Consider the following 17,818-nt stretch of genomic DNA (forward strand, 5'->3'; position numbering starts at 1 on the left):
ATTGTGGGTGAGCCAGTTGATGTTTTTTAATTTTTATTTGGTGTGCGTTGGAAGAGGGGTAGTCTTATACGGCGAGTATAGCCCAAACCCTATATTTTAACAGGAAACATTGGGGGTCGTCTTATACGCCCAGTCGTCTTATACGCCGGAAAATATGGTATATCTATATCTAAAACAGTTCTATCTGGATAACAGAAAACCCACCCTTATTTATTTGATGCTGCACACAACCTTCTTCCTTGGGAATAAAGGACTCTCACAACATTTATATCTACATTTAGGTTCAATATGATTGCCATTATGACAGTGCACACTAGATGCTTTGGTGGAAATATATGCCAGTGTATTTCCCTACAGGAGACCATGGACAGACAGAATGGCTAAAACAGAATATATGGCAGATAGTAAATACTCTGGGGGAAAAGAGTACAGTATGCTACATCTCATCCCCATACTCCAGTATCTGTTTCTTCTTACAAACTTATGTGTGTTCCCAACCCACCTATCCAATGCTGATGCCCCAAGACGAGCACGGATAATGTCACTGGTCAGTAGCAGGGTTGGGTCTGTGAAGAAAAAGAAGAATGATGACAAAAGCAGCAGAATAAAGCAACCAAAGGAAAAGAGAGCACTAATAAGAGCTCACCAATTGCATTCAGAGCATGTTTGAGTTCCAAGGTGAAGGCTGCCATGGGCACCTCATCGCACACTGGAAGTACTGCCACTGTTGAGAGATTACTAGCTGGATTGGTCAGTTCTGAACTGGAGGTCATGCCAAGACCTGAACCTACATGAGAGATACAATAATCATTGAAACACAAGTACCTGAAATACCTGGAAGAAACATTAAATACTTGAAGCCACAACTCCATAGCTTTCTGTCACATGAGGATGCTCTTTCAAGCCCTAATGCTTTCTGGCGATATGGCAACAAGTTGGTGCATAGCCTGAAGTGGAATACTCTTACCTGGGAAAGAGCCACGTAACTGCTGCAGATTCCCCAGGATCTTCTGGCTCAGTAGGTGGATAAGGCGGGTGACAACCTATATAAGGCATTAGAAGATTGGAGGATGCCAGTGCCCAGAATTTGAACAGTAATACATATAAACAACAATTTCTGAGTCTGTGAAATATCCAGCAGATGAGATGCTAGCCTGACCTTCTTAAAATGATTTTCTCCCTATTCACATCTAAAAAAGTGCTCACAATGCCTTGCGACAGCATTCCTCCATTCTCTATTAAAATGCAATTCTACATGTATCCTGAAGTATTTCCCCGGATATCATAGTATATCTTTAACTCCTTCTAGAAAAAACATACTATCAGCAATGACTCCACCTTGTTTAGAAGATAGCATGATTTGCTACAATGTGAAAAAGCAGCATTAGTGTTTTCTCATAATGCAATTGAGCCAGGTCACAGCAGACAAGAAAAACTCAACATGAGGGCTCACTTCCGGCTCAATTTTGATCATGCTGACTTTGAAAAACTAGGAGTCTACAAACATATGCTGTTTTGTTGGGGCTATCCAAAAAGTTTGCATAAGAAATTAACAGTGCCATAATTTGTATTTTTTAAAAAAAAAAATTATGCAGTTTTCTTCATTTTACATCACAATTTCAGACATCGCAACAGCGATATACATTTTTTAATCCACTTTTTTTCTTACATTATATATACTATTATATCTCCTAATATACAGTATCATATTCGTAGCTATTGTTTCCATATTTCTAACACAAATCTCTATATGGTTATCATTCCATGTATTTTGTTTTATATTTTACATTTTTATAACCTCCTACCATACTATCATTTACAATAAATATTCTGTCTATCATTATACTTATATTTATTTCTAATTTCTTGTCCGTTGATCGTCTTTCATTGTTACTTTTCTAATCTTTGCATCTACTCTCCAACCAATTGTATCATACATCCCAAATTAAATAGTATTCTGTTTCTCCTTTGTCTTTAATTTTCATTGTCAACCTATCCATCTCAGCACATTCTAATATTTTCTTTATTACCATTTCCACATAAGGTATATTTCCATTTTTCCAATTTTGAGCACATACAATTCTAGCTGCTGTTATTACATGTAGCATTAAATATTGGATTTTTTAAAAATTGTATTTCCCTGTCAATATGCCTAATAGAAATAGCTCTGGTTTTAATAAATAAAATTTATTAAATTTAATTTCAATAAAAAAAAGAAAAAAAAGAAATAGCTCTGGTTTTAAATCTATTTGCTGTTTTATCATTTTCTCTAACTACTTTTTTATCTTTATCCAGTTCTTTTTTTACCGAAGGACAGGTCCAACACATATGATAGTATGTTCCTTGTGTCTGTTTGCATTTCCAGCACTCTGGTGACCTGTTGGGAACATTTTTGCTAGTCTTGCTGGTGGTAGGTACCATCTATAGAACATTTTATATTTCTCTATATGCTGCTGACACTGTCAATTTATAATTTCTTTCCCAATTGTCTTTTCCCAATTGTCTAATTCTGTGGTATATCCAAAAATTTTTGCCCAGGTTATCATAGTTTCCTTTACTGTTTCTTCTTTCATTTTAAACCTCAATAAGTAGTTGTAAATTTTTTAAATCAATTTTTCATCTGTCTCCTGTAGTATCCTGTCCAATTCTTGTTGTTCACTATAAAACTCATAGTTTTCTGTATCTTTCTTATAAGGTAAAGGTAAAGGTTCCCCTCACACATATGTGCTAGTCGTTCCTGACTCTAGGGGGCGGTACTTATCTCCGTTTCAAAGCCGAAGAACCAGCACTATCCAAAGACGTCTCCATGATCATGTGGCTGGCATCACTAAATGCCAAAGGTGCAAGGAATGCTATTACTTTCCCACCAAAGGTGGTCCCTATCTTTCTACTTGCATTTTTTATGTGCTTTCGAACTGCTAGGTTGGCAGAAGCTGGGACAAGTAATGGGAGCTCATCCCGTTACGCAGCACTAGGGATTCGAACCGCTGACCTTTCGATCGACAAGCTCAGCATCTAAGCCACTAAGCCACAGCGGCCCTTCGTCTTTCTTATACCTCGTCTGAATTTGCATATAGGTCCACCAGTCCAACTCAATTCCCTGATTTTTTAATTCCTGTTTCGTTTTTAATTTCCCTTGTTCATTTAATATATCTTTATATCTTGAAATTTTATCCAGACCCAACACATTCGGGTATATTAATGCTTCCATTGTTGATAACCAGACCGGTATTTTACTGTTGCAATATTTTCAGGATCAGACTCAATAAAGATAATAAGAGTTAGAGCTTTAAATATATTTCTTTTTAATTATGATAGGCATTCTATATTCACTGAATATTCAAGGTAGAAGCGACGAGAATGGTGAGGGTGGCTCCTTATATATACAAGGGGTGGAGCTAGGAATGGGAGTGGTAAATTATGAATACATTAAAGTCCAAAGAATAAGTTAACCTCTGATGTTCCATATATACATTATTTACACATTGGAGAATAAGGCATTTACATCTGACAAATCCCCCTCTAAATGCCGGTTCGTTACACAACACCAATTACATTCTGATTCAGGACAATATAATACATATAATTTAGAAGTTAAATATTTGTGTTGTTTAGAAGGTAAGGGTTTTGTTAATATGTCAGCTAATTGTTCAGAAGTATCGCAATGTATTGCTTTAATGAATCCGTCTTGAGACAGTTGTCTCACATGCTTAAACTTTATATCAATATGCCTGGACCTTTGTCCAATTGCATCGGATCTGGATATTTCAATGGCCGCTTTATTGTCTTCATGCATAATAAATGGTAAAGTGGGTTTCTTCCAAACATCAGTGATCAGATCATTGAACCATACAAGGTTATTTGCAGCCTTGGACAAACAAACATATTCCGCTTCTGTAGTAGAAGTGGCTACTAGTTCTTGTTTACCAGTATACCAGTAAACTGGACAATCATTCAATAGAAAAACATAACCAGAAGTACTCTTTCTGCATGATGTATCACCAGCCCAATCTGCATCAGCATAACAAGTAATTTTTGGTTCTCTGTCATTATTGGGTTCCAACATTAAACAAAAATCTAATGTACCCTTCAGATATCTTAGAATTCTTTTGACAGCTTCCCAATGATACAAGGTTGGTTTACTAACATATCTTGACAATAGATTGAGAGGTAATGCAATATCTGGCCTAGTCCAATTAGATATATAAAGGAGTGAACCTATAACTGATCTGTAAAATGTGTTGTCTTTAAACTCAGGGGAAGATTCATCAGTGTTTCTAAGAAAATCAGTTTGCATAGGGGTGTCACAGGTTTTGGCATTATTTAAGTTACATTTGTTTAGGAGTTCGATGATTTTATCTTTCTGTGTAAGTTTGAATCCCCTTTTAGTTTTGTTAATTTGCACACCAAGGTATTTATTCACTTTACCCAGAGATTTCAGTGAGAAGTGTTCATTTAACTTATTTACAAAGATTTCCCTGCTCTCTTTATGCTTTCCAATGTATAAAATATCGTCCACGTAAATTAATACAAATTCAATATGATCATTACTCTTTTTTACAAAGAAACAGTTATCAGCAGTGGTGGCGTTGAAATCCATGGTCTTAAGTACTTTTACCAAGCAATCGTACCATCTTTTGCCGGATTGCTTTAATCCGTACAGACTCTTATTTAATAACCAAATTTCGTTCTTATTAGTGTATTGACTGTGTGGTGCTCTTACATATATTTCCTTATCTAATTTTGCATGTAAGTATGCGGTCTGTATGTCATATTGGAATACGTCCAGATTGAGTGCAGATGCTACTACAAGGGCTGTTTTGACACTCTCTGTTCTCACTGTGGGTGAATATGTATCAGTATAGTCTTCTGGATATTTTTGTGCATAGCCTTGTGCAACTAGTCTAGCCTTGTATAAGGTATTGCCTCCTTCTAAGTTCTTAATTTTATAAATCCACCTGGTACCTATAATTGTTTTATCCTTAGGTGCGATCGCAGGTGTGAATACATTTAATCCTTGTAAACTTTCCATCTCTTTTTCCATAGCTAGTTCCCATTTTTCTCTTTCTTCACGTGGAAGTTTCAATACTTCTTCATATGTATTAGGTGTTATTTGTTCTCCATTCATATGCATTATGTAATCTTTGTATTTATTTGGTATTTGGTTTCTATTGTTTCTAATAGTTCTTTCAGGCTTGCTATGGTTATCATGCAAATATCTAGCTTCCTTTTTTGTTAATGTGTCTGTCTTTATTTTATGCTGACTATTAGTCCAAGTTTTGGTTTTGTTCTTACTTTTGTTAATATTTTGATTTTCTGTTGTTCCTTCCTCGCAAGATATCGTATCTTTACATTTATTAGGAAATATTTCATTAAGGTGCAATTTTGACCAATTGGCCTGTTCATGGAACACAGCTGTTCTGGATACTATAAATTTGTTATTACTATCAATAAATCTGTACCCTTTGGTTCCAGTTTCGTATCCCATGAATCTTAATCTCCTGGATACGTTTTCTCCCTTTCTCCTCAATTGTTTAGGTATGTGTACGTCTGCAGTGACTCCAAATATGTGCATGTGTGATAATTTGGGTTTTCTATTGTACATCACCTCATATGGTGTCTTATTCACAATACTGGACCAGGTTCTATTTTGAGTGTAATTCGAATAATGTAACGCCTCTGACCAAAATTGTTTGCCTAAACCAGCATCCTCTAATGTGCACCTAATCATGGTTTGTAGTGTGGAATTTTTCCTCTCTGCAACTCCATTTTGAAATGCAGAAAAAGGATTGGACGTGAAATGTAACATTCCTCTATCCTTTAACCATTGGGAGAATTCTTTAGACATGAATTCACATCCCCTATCTGTCATAATTTGCTTTATTCTGATATTATGTTGTGTTTCTATACGTTTGTAGAATTCCTTAAATTTCTGAAATGTTTCATCCTTGTGTTTTAATGTGTAAACAAAACCATATCGGCTGTAGTCATCCACTATTGTTAGAAAGTAACGTTTTCTATAGGTAATTGAGGGACTTAATGGACCAACTAAGTCCATATGTACCAAATCAAAAATATTGTTAGTTGATCTGTTAGATTTTTTTGGTCTGGGACTGGTTTTTAGTTTGGTGGATTTACATACTGAGCATTCCAAATAATTTTCACAATTTTTTATTTTGACACCTTCTGCGTGTTCAGTCATTTTTTGTACTACAGGAAAGCTTGCATGTCCTAACTTCCTGTGTAAGATGTGAGCACACTCATCATGAATTGGTTTACCTATTTTTGGTTTCTTTTCCTTGTATGTATTTTTGTGATCATGAGTTATTCTACACTCATCATTGTCACTGTTACTGACATTTTCATCATCTGCTTCAATACAATCTTCCATATTTGAATCAATGTTATGTAAACATCTTTCTTTAGTTATCAGATAGGGTAGACCTCCTTTTATCATTACAGTACCTACATTTGTTTTGTTCTTTTCTATAGTTGCTTTCCCCTTTGAGAAAACTATATTGATATCAGATTCTCTGCTTAATTTTATGGCACTTAGTATGTTGTGAGGTATTTCTGGGATTAATAATACCCCCTCTATTTTCCCTAGACCAGGCAAGGTCACATTTCCTTTGCCTAGTACTTGAACCTTTTCTTGATTAGCTACCTTTATCACAAACTTATCTTCTATAAATGAAGATAATATACTTTTGTTGTTGGTGGTGTGATTTGTTGCACCAGAATCAATAAGCCAATTGTTATTCTCATCCTGCTGTGTTCTGGTGCTGTCTTGTTTATTTAGCCCATTCAGTGACCCAGATTTCCTCTCTTTTGAATTTTCTCTACCCCTTCTACCTTCTTTGTAATTTGGTGGACTTCTATATTTGTGTCTATCTGTGGAAGATTGTCTGTAATTATATTTGCTCCTATATTCTGGTCTATGTCTCTCTCTTGAGACTTTGGGGCAGTCTCTTCTACTATGTTCCCTGGATCCACAATTGTAGCATCTAAAGGCCTCATTATGTTTATCTTGAAAGACTACTTTCCTAAAAGGTTTGTGGTCTGTTTGGTTACTGGATCGATTTTTTCTTGAATTGTCTTCTGCTATCAATTTGTTAGATAGACTTTCTATGGATAAATATCCCAAATTAATGGTATCTAAGTGTGACATAAAGCTATCCCATGATGGATCAAGTGAATTGATAATAACACTTTTCATTGTTTGATCTGAAATCACTTCCCCCCTCAATTGTAGCTCAGCTCTTATTTTGTTTAGATTTATCAAATGCTCACTTATAGAAACCCCTGGTTTTACTCTAGAGGAAAAGAAATCCTTAGACATTCTTGTGGTTGTAGCTACGCTATCGCTGTGAAATAGATTAAACATGCATTGAATTATTTCTGATACAGTTAGGTTTGGTTTGATGCTATGATACATTGCAGGAGACACGCTAGATATTATTATGAAAAATGCTCTATGATGTAAACAATCTATTTTTAAAGTCCAAGGTCTTCTTGGAGGGCTAGTTATAAAGAATAGTAAATTTTCTTTCATGAAAATAACCTGAAGCTGTTGATACCACTCTTGTAAATTAATGCCATCAATTCTAAGTTTTGGGAAGTCACTGGGTAAGTTACCTACATTATTCTGTCCATTACTTACAACCTGGGGCAGTCCGTGATCTCTCAAGTGCAGGAAATTACAGAACGGCATTGGGATGCTTGCAATGAGTCTGCGCGGTTCTCTGGCCAGTTCAAGTCCTTCTGGGTCGTCTACGTAGTTTCGCACATGCGCGTTGCTCATTTCTTCTTTGGTGGCGTCGTGGAAGGTTCTCTCCCTTTCAGCTCTCTCGATCCGCTCCTCCTCAGATGAGTCGGTCTCTGGCTCGGTTTTTGGGGTTCTGGTGGTGGCGACGGTTCTTTTCTTCTTTTTGTGTGCGTTGGTATTCGATCTTGCCTGTGGTGTAGGGCGAAATCGGCATGGCTCTCTGGGCTCGGGCGTCGTCGCTTTCGAAGTCAGGATGGGAGCGTGCAGGTCTTGAGTCGCCGGTTTGATTTCTTGCTTCTTCGTAGATGTCTTGGTAATTTTCAGTCTTGGCCCAAAAGCAGCAAAAAGCGTTTTCATTGCTGATTTTACTTGAGATTTTGTTAAATCGTCTTCACTTTCTGATTTTGGATCATCTGAAGAGTTTGAGACTTCTTTCTCACTTTCTTCGTCTGATAGTGTTTTTCGCGCCAGAAATTTTGAACTGAGCGTTTTGATTGGCTCTGCTCCATTCTCTTTTGAAGTTCGTTGAAACCAAGATGGCTGCCATTCAAAATTTCGCGCGGGATCACATCTTTTCTTTTTAACAACTATTTTCTCAGTAGTCATCTCACTTACGGTTTTTTGATCTTTGGGTTTTTCTTTAATGACGTTTTTCTCTCTCGCTGCTCCGCTGTTCTTCAGCATCTCCTGGAGGTCCGCGATGAGACTTTCATCATTCTTTTGGCTTTTTAGTATCTTTAATATCTCTGACCTGAGTTCGTTATTTTCTATTTCGATTTCTTTCTGGTCATTATTTTCACTCATTAGTTCTTCTTCTTCAGTGGTGTATTCTTCGGATTCTCTCGAAATCGCATTGGTGGATTCGTTGATCATCTCTTGATCAGTTTCTATTTCTTTGCTGTAGGCCCTGGTGTTGGGCCTATCTTTCTTGGACATTTTTAATTACTTATTGAGTCAATTAACCATCCTCTGCTACCAGCTTGTTGCAATATTTTCAGGATCAGACTCAATAAAGATAATAAGAGTTAGAGCTTTAAATATATTTCTTTTTAATTATGATAGGCATTCTATATTCACTGAATATTCAAGGTAGAAGCGACGAGAATGGTGAGGGTGGCTCCTTATATATACAAGGGGTGGAGCTAGGAATGGGAGTGGTAAATTATGAATACATTAAAGTCCAAAGAATAAGTTAACCTCTGATGTTCCATATATACATTATTTACACATTGGAGAATAAGGCATTTACATCTGACATTTACTATAATGCTTCTGTTGATTTTTTTCCCCCATATTAATAACAGAACATTTCTAACTTGATGCCTTTGGAAATAGCTATGTGTTTTACTTTTTCCATCCCATATAAATGCGTGCCATCCCAGTTGTAGATCGTGTCCTTCTATTGCTAAAATCCTTTTGTTCTTTAAATTTATTCACTCCTTTATCCATGTGAGGGTTGAGGATTGGTAGTATAGCTCCCAGTCTGGTAATTCCAATCCGCCTTTATTTCTATTATCCTGTAGCATTTTTAGTTTGATTCATGGTTTTTTACCTAGCCAGATAAATTTTGTTATTAGTTTGTTTAAATCTTCAAAGAGTTTCTTTCCTAATTTTATCGGAATTACTTGGAATAGGAACAAGATTTTTGGTAAGAAATTCATTTTAATTGTGGCTATTCTTCCAATTAATGAGAATTGTAATTTTTTCCATTTGTCTATATCTATCTTTATTTGCTGTGTTACTTTGTTATAGTTGTCTTCTTTTATTGATGTACATCTTGCTGTTAACCAAATTCCCAAATATTTGACTTTCTTGGTCACCTGCATGCCCATCTTTCCTTTCAGTTCATTATTCTACTTATTTGTAAGGTTTTTTGTTATCATCTTGGTCTTATCCTTATTTATTTTAAATCCTGCTACAGTACCAAATTCTTCTATTTTTTAAAACTAATTTAGGTCCTGTTTCCAATGGTTCTTCCAGAATAAATACCAGATCATCCATAAATGTTTGTACTTTGTATTGTTCTTTTTTAATTTTCAGACCTTTTATTTCTTGGTCTTTTCTAATCTGCCTCAGTAGCATTTCTAGAGTTAATATAAATAGTAGGGATGATAGAGGACAGCCTTGCCTTACGCCCTTATTTATATTAATTTTTTCTGTTGTTTCTCCATTTATTATCACTTTTGCTGTTTGGTTGGAGTATATTTTTGGACCATCTTTACAAATTTCTCTCCAAAAACCATATTTTTTATTGTAATATCATAAATTGCCAATTCAAATTATCGAACACTTTTTGTTGAAAAGTGTTTCACTAAGAAAATCAGTGCAAGTTGTTTTTCAGAATGGGCTTCGTAATACTCCAGGACGTTCATAATAATTCTCATATTATTTTGCAAATGTCTTTTGGGTAAAAAGCCATTCTGGTCTGGATGTATTAATTAATTTAAAAGACTTTTTAGTCTTTCTGAAATTATGGAGGCAAACATTTTGTAATTAATATTTAATAGTGATATTGGCCTATAGTTTTTTATCTGTTGGTGATCCGTGTCTTCTTTTGGAATTAATGTGATATATGCTTCTGACCAAGATTTAGGTAATTTGGACCCTAATTGTAGACCTCCAGCAGTAAAGGTTCTAGCGGTTCTTGTATGATTTTGTACAATTCTGTGGGAAGTCAGTCTAGACCAGGGGTTTTATTGTTTCTTTGTTTCTTAAATGCCTCAGTTATTTCCATTGTTGTTATTCTTTCATTTAGCATCCAGTATTTTGGTTAGACCAGCTTTTTCCAAATATTGTTTAGTGATGTCGTCTGGTATATTATCTTGGTTCTACAAGTTCCTAAAAAATTCCTGAGTTATATTTTTTTTATCTTCATTCTGATGGTGAAGGATTCCCTTCTCATCCTGCAATTGGTGTATTATTTTCTTCTCTTTTTCCTTTTTTAGCTTGTATGCTAACCATTTCCCCGGCTTATTTGCACATTCAAAGAAGTTTTGTTTTGCCATTTTAACTTTTTGTGCCATTTCCTCTTGTACCATTAAGCTTAATCTGTGTTTTATTAAATCCCTTTTTTCTTTTCTTTTCTTTCTTTGAGGTTCTTTCTGTAAGTCTAACTCCAGTTTTTTGAGTTCATCCTGTCGAGTGCTTTGCTGTTGCATCTTTTTCCTATTTCTCCTTGCCATGTATGTTATTGTTACTCCTCGAATATATGCTTTTGCATATATACTCCTCAAATATATGCTTTTGCGTATCCCACACGTTTTGCAATGATGTTTCTTCTTTCCTATTTTCCTTGAAAAAGAATTTCATTTTTTTCCCCACCATTTGCATATATTCCTTATCTGTCAACCCCAACACGCAGCTGCATTTTGGGGCTGCCATTCCGGTGGGTGCAGAGGTTCTGGCAGAGCGGCAGCTCCCATGGCACCCTGGCTCCTCAGCTTACCTCCTGGCCACCAAGCAATGTGAAGATTGCTCCTTGCCTGCCTCTTCGTCATCTCCTGGCCTGGCAACAAGCTGTCTGAATGGACTGGACAGCGAGTGCAGCTGGGAGTTGCTGACTGAGCAGCTGTTGGGGGAGTCTGAGGGTCACAGAGAAGTTGGGAAACGGCTGTAATGATGGCTAGTCTGGAGGAGTAGCCAGCGAGCTGGGAACATGCGGAAGTAATGCCTAATTGCAGTATCTAAGAGAACAATGATTAATGAGTGGGGAGGAGCTGGGTTAAGCGTCACCTGGGTGATAAAGCTTTATAAGCTTTATAAGCTTTTAATATTTGTATTTCATGTTTTTAATTCTGGCTGTGCACCGCCCTGAGTCCTCAGGGAGAAGGGCGGTATATAAATTGAAAAATAAAATAAAAAATAAAATAAATAAGGTGGTGGAAAGCATTAGCTCCAACAAAATCTTGCTTTTATTGATTTATGGATGTTAGTTTGTGCTGGTAAAGGATTCAAACCATCATTTGTGTGTCTGGAGTTTTCTTTATACACCAGAACCTGGCATTATCTTTTAGGATGTTTTGGATCATTGTCCATCTCTGCCTTTTCTTCCGTCCTCTCCATATCATTTTTATCGGGTTGTGGTCTGCCCATGTGTTTGTTATTATGTCTACCACTTGGATAACTGCTCTCATTCCTAAGGTCATCCAGACCATGTCTATTCTTGACCATGATTGATGTGTGTTTGAATAGTCTTTATGTCACACATGATTGATGTATGATTGGTCTTTAAATTTAATTCTCTCCACACGTCTTGTAAGTCTAAATCTTGTACCATCTCAAAGAATGGATTTGGAAGTGTTCTTCATCTTTTCTTATTTCTTTTTCTACTTCTGTTGTCTTTTTTAATGCCTACAACTGCATTAAAGTGCCCTATTAAACATATATTTTCATAGTCTATCTCTATTATTTTTTTATGTAGTCTTCTGTAGCATTCTTCCTGTTTATTATTTGGGGCATATATTGCGATAATAAGTATTTGTTTCTGATTTGTTGATACATCCATCATTAATATTCTTCCTTCCTCATCCGCGTATATTTGTTTGGGTTTTAACCATTCTTTGATGTTCAGCGCTATCCTTTTGGTGTGCTAGAGATACACATAGCTTCCCAATTCTAGGTTTTCTAATAAATTACCATATTGTTTCTTGATGTGGACTTCTTGGAGAAGACAGAGGATATCCAAATTCAATATTTGTAATTTTGTCAGGGTTTGTATTATTAACACATGGTGAGCCACTTCAAATAATGAAGTGGAACAGTTTTCTATATATTCATTTTCTAGATCAGTATCCTATAAAGTTTTACAATCTTCCTTTACACTCAATATTTCTGAACACTTATAAAGCTTCTCTACCTGATCATGTTTGTGTCCAAAATATACATATTATGCCACAGAGATCACATCTTACAAACTGAATGGAAATAAATCTGCAATCTGCATTTGCAAATTCAGGAATGAGTTGTACGCCAGGACTGCAAAGCTTAGTTCAAATAGAAAATAGGGAGAACCCCTGAGCCTTCACCTGAGGATAGCGTCTTTTGATGTTGTTGAGAGTCCCTTCTGGTAACTTGGCCAACTCTGTGTCCCGTACAGCATGGACAGTAGTAGCTCGTACTTGATGGGTCAGAGCTTCTACCTATATCACAAAAAATGAGTCACAGCAGGTAAATCACATCATCACAATCTTCCCACAAGAAAAAGAGCGCTCCTCAGCTAGTGAGAGATGCTCTTCTGTAAGTATGAATACATAGACCTCACTTAATAACAATAATTGGGACTGGAATTTCCACTGCTAAGTGTTGTGGTCATAAAGCATGATGGCATGTGACTATAATGCTTAGTAACTGCAGTTCTAAAAGTTTCTGGTTACTATTGTTGAATGAGGATCACATGGGTTGTTAAGAGAGGATATAACGTGATCATGGCTTCAAAATATATAATTTTTATTAAGGATTTTAAGAACAATATTATGATGTATTGCATCATTTTGTAAGTCCCAGTACTAAAAGCAGCTTGATAATTTTTTTGTTTCTGCTTAGAATCTTTAATCCTCTAAAATTTTAGTCCCCCAGATTTAGTGTCCAGTTTTTAAAATTATAAATTTACTTATCTTTGTTGATTTACAATAGCCAAGATAGCCAAAATATATCTGGTTCCCACAAGAATCTATTTATTTTCTTACAGTTAATTCTAAAGCTTAAGAATAAAAGTCAGTATTCCAAATTTATGTCGACTCTTTATCGTTCTCTTAGATAAAAATCTTATTTAGTGTTTTTGCTGTTTAATTCGAATTCTTTTTTAAGTTTATAACTAATTTTCTTTTGTTCAGAACTGAAGCTAAACTCACCCAGCAACTTTCCAAAGTTATCACTCCAAAGGTCTTAATAGGTTTAAGATGGTTAATAGGCAGTTTCTAAAAATGTTTAGATAGTGAGGCTTGCAAATCTAGCATCCTTTAAAAGCAGGATAGCTAATTCCTTTGTCTCCCAGTGCTTAAAATTATGAAAACTGCCGTTTTAGAGTCTCCTTGTGAGAAACAATCATCCAGAGCACATGTGGATGATCTGTCCTCTCATATTCAGAGAGGTTCCAAAGACCAAGTCCATTCATTTGTTTTTTTTATCTTTGCCACAATTGTTTATTTATTTATTTATTAAATTTATATACCGCCCTATTCCTAAGGGACTCAGGGCGGTGAACAGCGAATGATAAAAATACATGTAATACAAACGTTAATAAAAAATCAATTAAAATATACTAAACACTCTGGTCCTAGATAATTCAAGACATCCCAGTTTAAAATAAAATCAAAAAGCAATATAAAGGGAAAGTTAGGCCAGGCCGGCCTGCTGAAACAGGAATGTTTTGAGGGCACGGCAGAAAGTGCGCAGATCCGGAATCTTCTGTATCTCTGGGGGGAGCTCGTTCCAGATGGTGGGTGCCCCCACAGAAAAGGCTCTCCCCCTGGGGGCTGCCAGTCGACACTGTTTGGCTGACGGCACCCTGAGAAGCCCCTCTCTATGGGAGCGTACTGGGCGGTGAGAGGCTATTGGTGGCAGAAGGCGGTCTTGTAAGTACCCCGGTCCTAAGCCATGGAGCGCTCTAAAGGTGGTAACTAAGACCTTGAAGCGCACCCAGAAGACCACAGGGAGCCAGTGCAGCTCACGCAGGAGGGGAGCCACATGGGAGCGGTTGGTTGTTGGTTCCACTTTTGTGGAGAGGTCTTCAGTTTACCATGCCTCCACTGGAAATTTCATGTGTTTGCAACTTCCAAATTCCTGCTGGCTTCTCTATTAACTTTGTTAATGGGAAGCCAGCAGGGAAGGTCACAAATCATGATCATGAGACTGTGGGATACTGCAATAATTGGAAATCCAGGCTGGTTGCAGAGTGCCCAGACTGCAATCATGTGACTATGGTCAGAACTCTGAGGAGCAATAGTAGCTGCCATTCATTCAGTGCCATCACAAATTCAAACAGTCAGTGAGCAAGTAGTTATTAAGCACGGGCCACCTGGTCTACAATTGGTCTAGTACAAGAATCTGATGCGGGGACTTCCGGTTGGTGAGCTGCAGCGATATGGTGCTGAGTGAGTGACCGCTACTCCTCAACACTGTCTGTCACCGCGTTTTGGGGATCCCTTCGGGGGCGCGGGACCCGGAGAGCCCCGCGGACAATAGAGAGAGCCAGGCGAGCGAGAAAGCAAATTGCAAACGCTTCTCGCAAGACCGGGCGGCTCTGTCAACCTAACGTGTGTGAGTCAGCCTTAAACGGCTGACCCGAAGCTGTAGCAGCCAGCAACGAGATGGGAGCTAGGAGATTCAGAGGCTGCAGTGGTGAAATCGGAGCCTACCTTTCCTGCCTAAAGTAAAGAGGGTATGGGAGAAGCGGCCAGCGGAGTCGGGCGATAAGGGCTCAGCGAGGGAAAGAGCGGCGATTGAGATCAAAGAAGGAGATCTAAAGAAGACGGGGCCTGACAAGCCGGCGGGTGGAGAGACTGGCGTGAGACTGGCGTGAGATCCTCTGCGCGAAGAGAGAGGTTTGGCGGGTTTAGCAAGCAAGAAGGAAAAGGAACCCAGAAAAATCTTCTTTTTTTTTATTGTTTACAGCACTGATCCAGCGGAAAACAAGGTAGTGGAGATTTGTCTATACCCGACTGCAGAGAAGAACAGGAAATGCTGCCATCTCAGTGACTGGACAGTAACATTTAGAAGGACTGGCTTGAGACAATCTAGCACTGAGATCTACCATAGAGTGCAGACTCAGACCTCCGAATTTGGAAAGAAGAAAGACCGGGAGAAATTGGGAGGCAGAGCAGTAAAGAAACATATCCTGCTCCAACCTAGATACGCTTTATGCAGTAATCTGTACTTTTATATATTACTATTAATTTCAACAAATACTGTAAATTTTTATATCCATCAAACTTTGAGCCTTCTTTACCTTTAATAGTTATAAGTTAGAAGTCATAAGTATAACATTTACAATAATTGATATCTTTCTATCTTTCTATATTCTATTACATATTTGCCTAATTATATTTAATCTGTTAAGCATCTAACTGTACCTATTTATATTGGTAGAATTCATTTGCAGTAATTTATTTTTTATAGTAATTTATTATACTTATAGTTATATACTATTTTGTACTTGAAATCAATTTTAAAAAAATTAATTAAGTAAGATATAGGAATTAAGAGATAGAGGATATTCGTATATTCTAGGAAGTAGAGTGATTTAAGTCATCAGAAAACAATAGATATTGTTTATATTTAAGGGACCTGAACAAATCCCCCACAAAGAGAATCAATTTTCAACAATTAATTAACCATTTACTAGCTGTTAAATTAATCAAGTATAAATAAGTAATTAGTATTTAATCAACTACAATTAATCAATTGATATTATTAATATTGTGATTTAAGTGCTATCTAGCCGAGAGTCCGACTGAAAGTGATATTGTTGGTCAATCTGAATTTGAAGGAATACAAGATCCTCCTCATAGCTGAGAATTAGTTGAGAATTAAGGAAAAATATTAGTACCCTAAAACAACGAAATTATTGGGAAAAAAAACAAAAAAGGTGGAAACCTGTGAATGATAATTTGGAGAAATATTGAGAGGATAATCAGAGATCAAAAAACAATTCTGAGAGAAATGATGAGTATGTCCTCTACGATCTTGAAAACTGGAAAGAAAACACCCTCAAATCCCACTATAACTATGACCTCCTCCCCAGCTTTGCAGAAATCAACGGAAGGCCTACCAAAAATGGAAGAACCCGCAATAACACCATCACTGCAAACCGTCCAATCATCATTGACGTTAATACAAGAAACGATGATGGCCATGCAAGAGAAAATGTCAAATAACCACTCTGAACTAAAAACAGACATACACGAACTGGACAAGAAGATGAATGAAATTCAAGTTTCAATATTCAATAACGAGCAAAGGATCCAGAAGGCGGAGCAAAGAATTGAGCAAAATGAGAAAAAACTAGATATGGTAGACCAGACATTGACGATGCAGAATAAGCAATTAGAAGACTCATTAATCCAACTGGAAATGGACAGGGCATCATTCTACCTACGGTTCCAAAATGTCATAGAAGACAAAGAGGAAGACCTGGGAGAAAAAATGGCTGAATTGATAGTGGAAGTGCTCCAACAGAATAAGCAAGAAATTATCAGAGAATTGGATGACGTCTATAGGGTTCAAACAAATTATGCGAGGAGAAATAGGCTCCCAAGGGAAGTACACGTGAGGTTTGCAAGTGTTGTGGCTCCGACCCCCAAGCCCATCTTATCGGAGGAAGAAGGCTCCGAACATGAAGGAGAGGAGCCGGCCAGGCCTCCCTCTCCAGGCCCCTCCTCTCTGGCAATGCCTCAGGTGTCTGCCGAGGGAGAGGAGATTGACCAGGAGCCAGGTGTCTCCGATGACAGCGATGAGGGTGATAAGTCGTTCCTGGATCCACGCCAACGAAGGCGAGATAAACGTTTGCAGCAGATGAGGAGGCGTGCCAGGGATTAAGCTGAGTCACTGGACCACACCCTATATAAGAGAGTGTGGTGGCCATTTAGACTCTGTGACGGACAAAGCTAACTTCTGGCTATTCACTTTGTACAACGCCTAATCTGCTGAAGGTTTCATGTTTGAGCTGGACTGTTTTGAAAACTGTGTGTATTCGTTGGTGTTATCTGGTGGAGGAACACTCCCTCTTCTTGTAGTAAAGCACTTGGCAGACGGTTATCGTATTGCTGCCAAGTTCCTGATAACGAACCTTGTGTGTGCCAAGTACTTCTTTAACCCCCGGCTGGCTGTTTGTGTGTGTGCGGGGACGGGGACAGAACAGCAAGGAAGAAAGTAAAAGACATCTTGTATAACATAGCAAGAGAGGGGCAAATTACGTACAGAGGAAAAGAGGTGATTATATTAAAGCAGGTGCCAAGAAGAGTGAGGGAGGTAAGAAAGGACTACAGATTCCTAGCCATGCAATTGAACAAAAGGAATATACTATTTAGATGGCTCTTGCCAGAAGGGATGCTAATC

General features: G+C 37.4%; 1 protein-coding gene across 21 annotated transcripts in view; it reads right to left on the reverse strand.

The window, feature by feature from the left end:
- The window catches only part of PNPLA6 (patatin like domain 6, lysophospholipase), a 142,445-nt gene that overhangs the window by 46,626 nt on the left and 78,001 nt on the right, over positions 1 to 17,818 (reverse strand). For all 21 annotated transcript variants that reach the window (XR_015732800.1, XR_015732799.1, XR_004594812.3 and 18 more), the window contains 4 exons: positions 12,790 to 12,903; positions 968 to 1,043; positions 647 to 787; positions 503 to 566 (listed from right to left, as the gene is read on the reverse strand). Coding sequence is in view for 18 of the 21 variants with exons in the window: in XM_087888516.1 (XP_087744642.1) it covers positions 503 to 566; positions 647 to 787; positions 968 to 1,043; positions 12,790 to 12,903 (395 nt within the window). In the remaining 3 variants the exon portion in view is untranslated. The remainder of the gene's footprint in view (positions 1 to 502; positions 567 to 646; positions 788 to 967; positions 1,044 to 12,789; positions 12,904 to 17,818) is intronic.

This window comes from Pantherophis guttatus, chromosome 2 (assembly GCF_059756535.1).
Source record: "Pantherophis guttatus breed Tessera chromosome 2, ASM5975653v1, whole genome shotgun sequence".
Lineage (NCBI taxonomy): Eukaryota > Metazoa > Chordata > Lepidosauria > Squamata > Colubridae > Pantherophis > Pantherophis guttatus.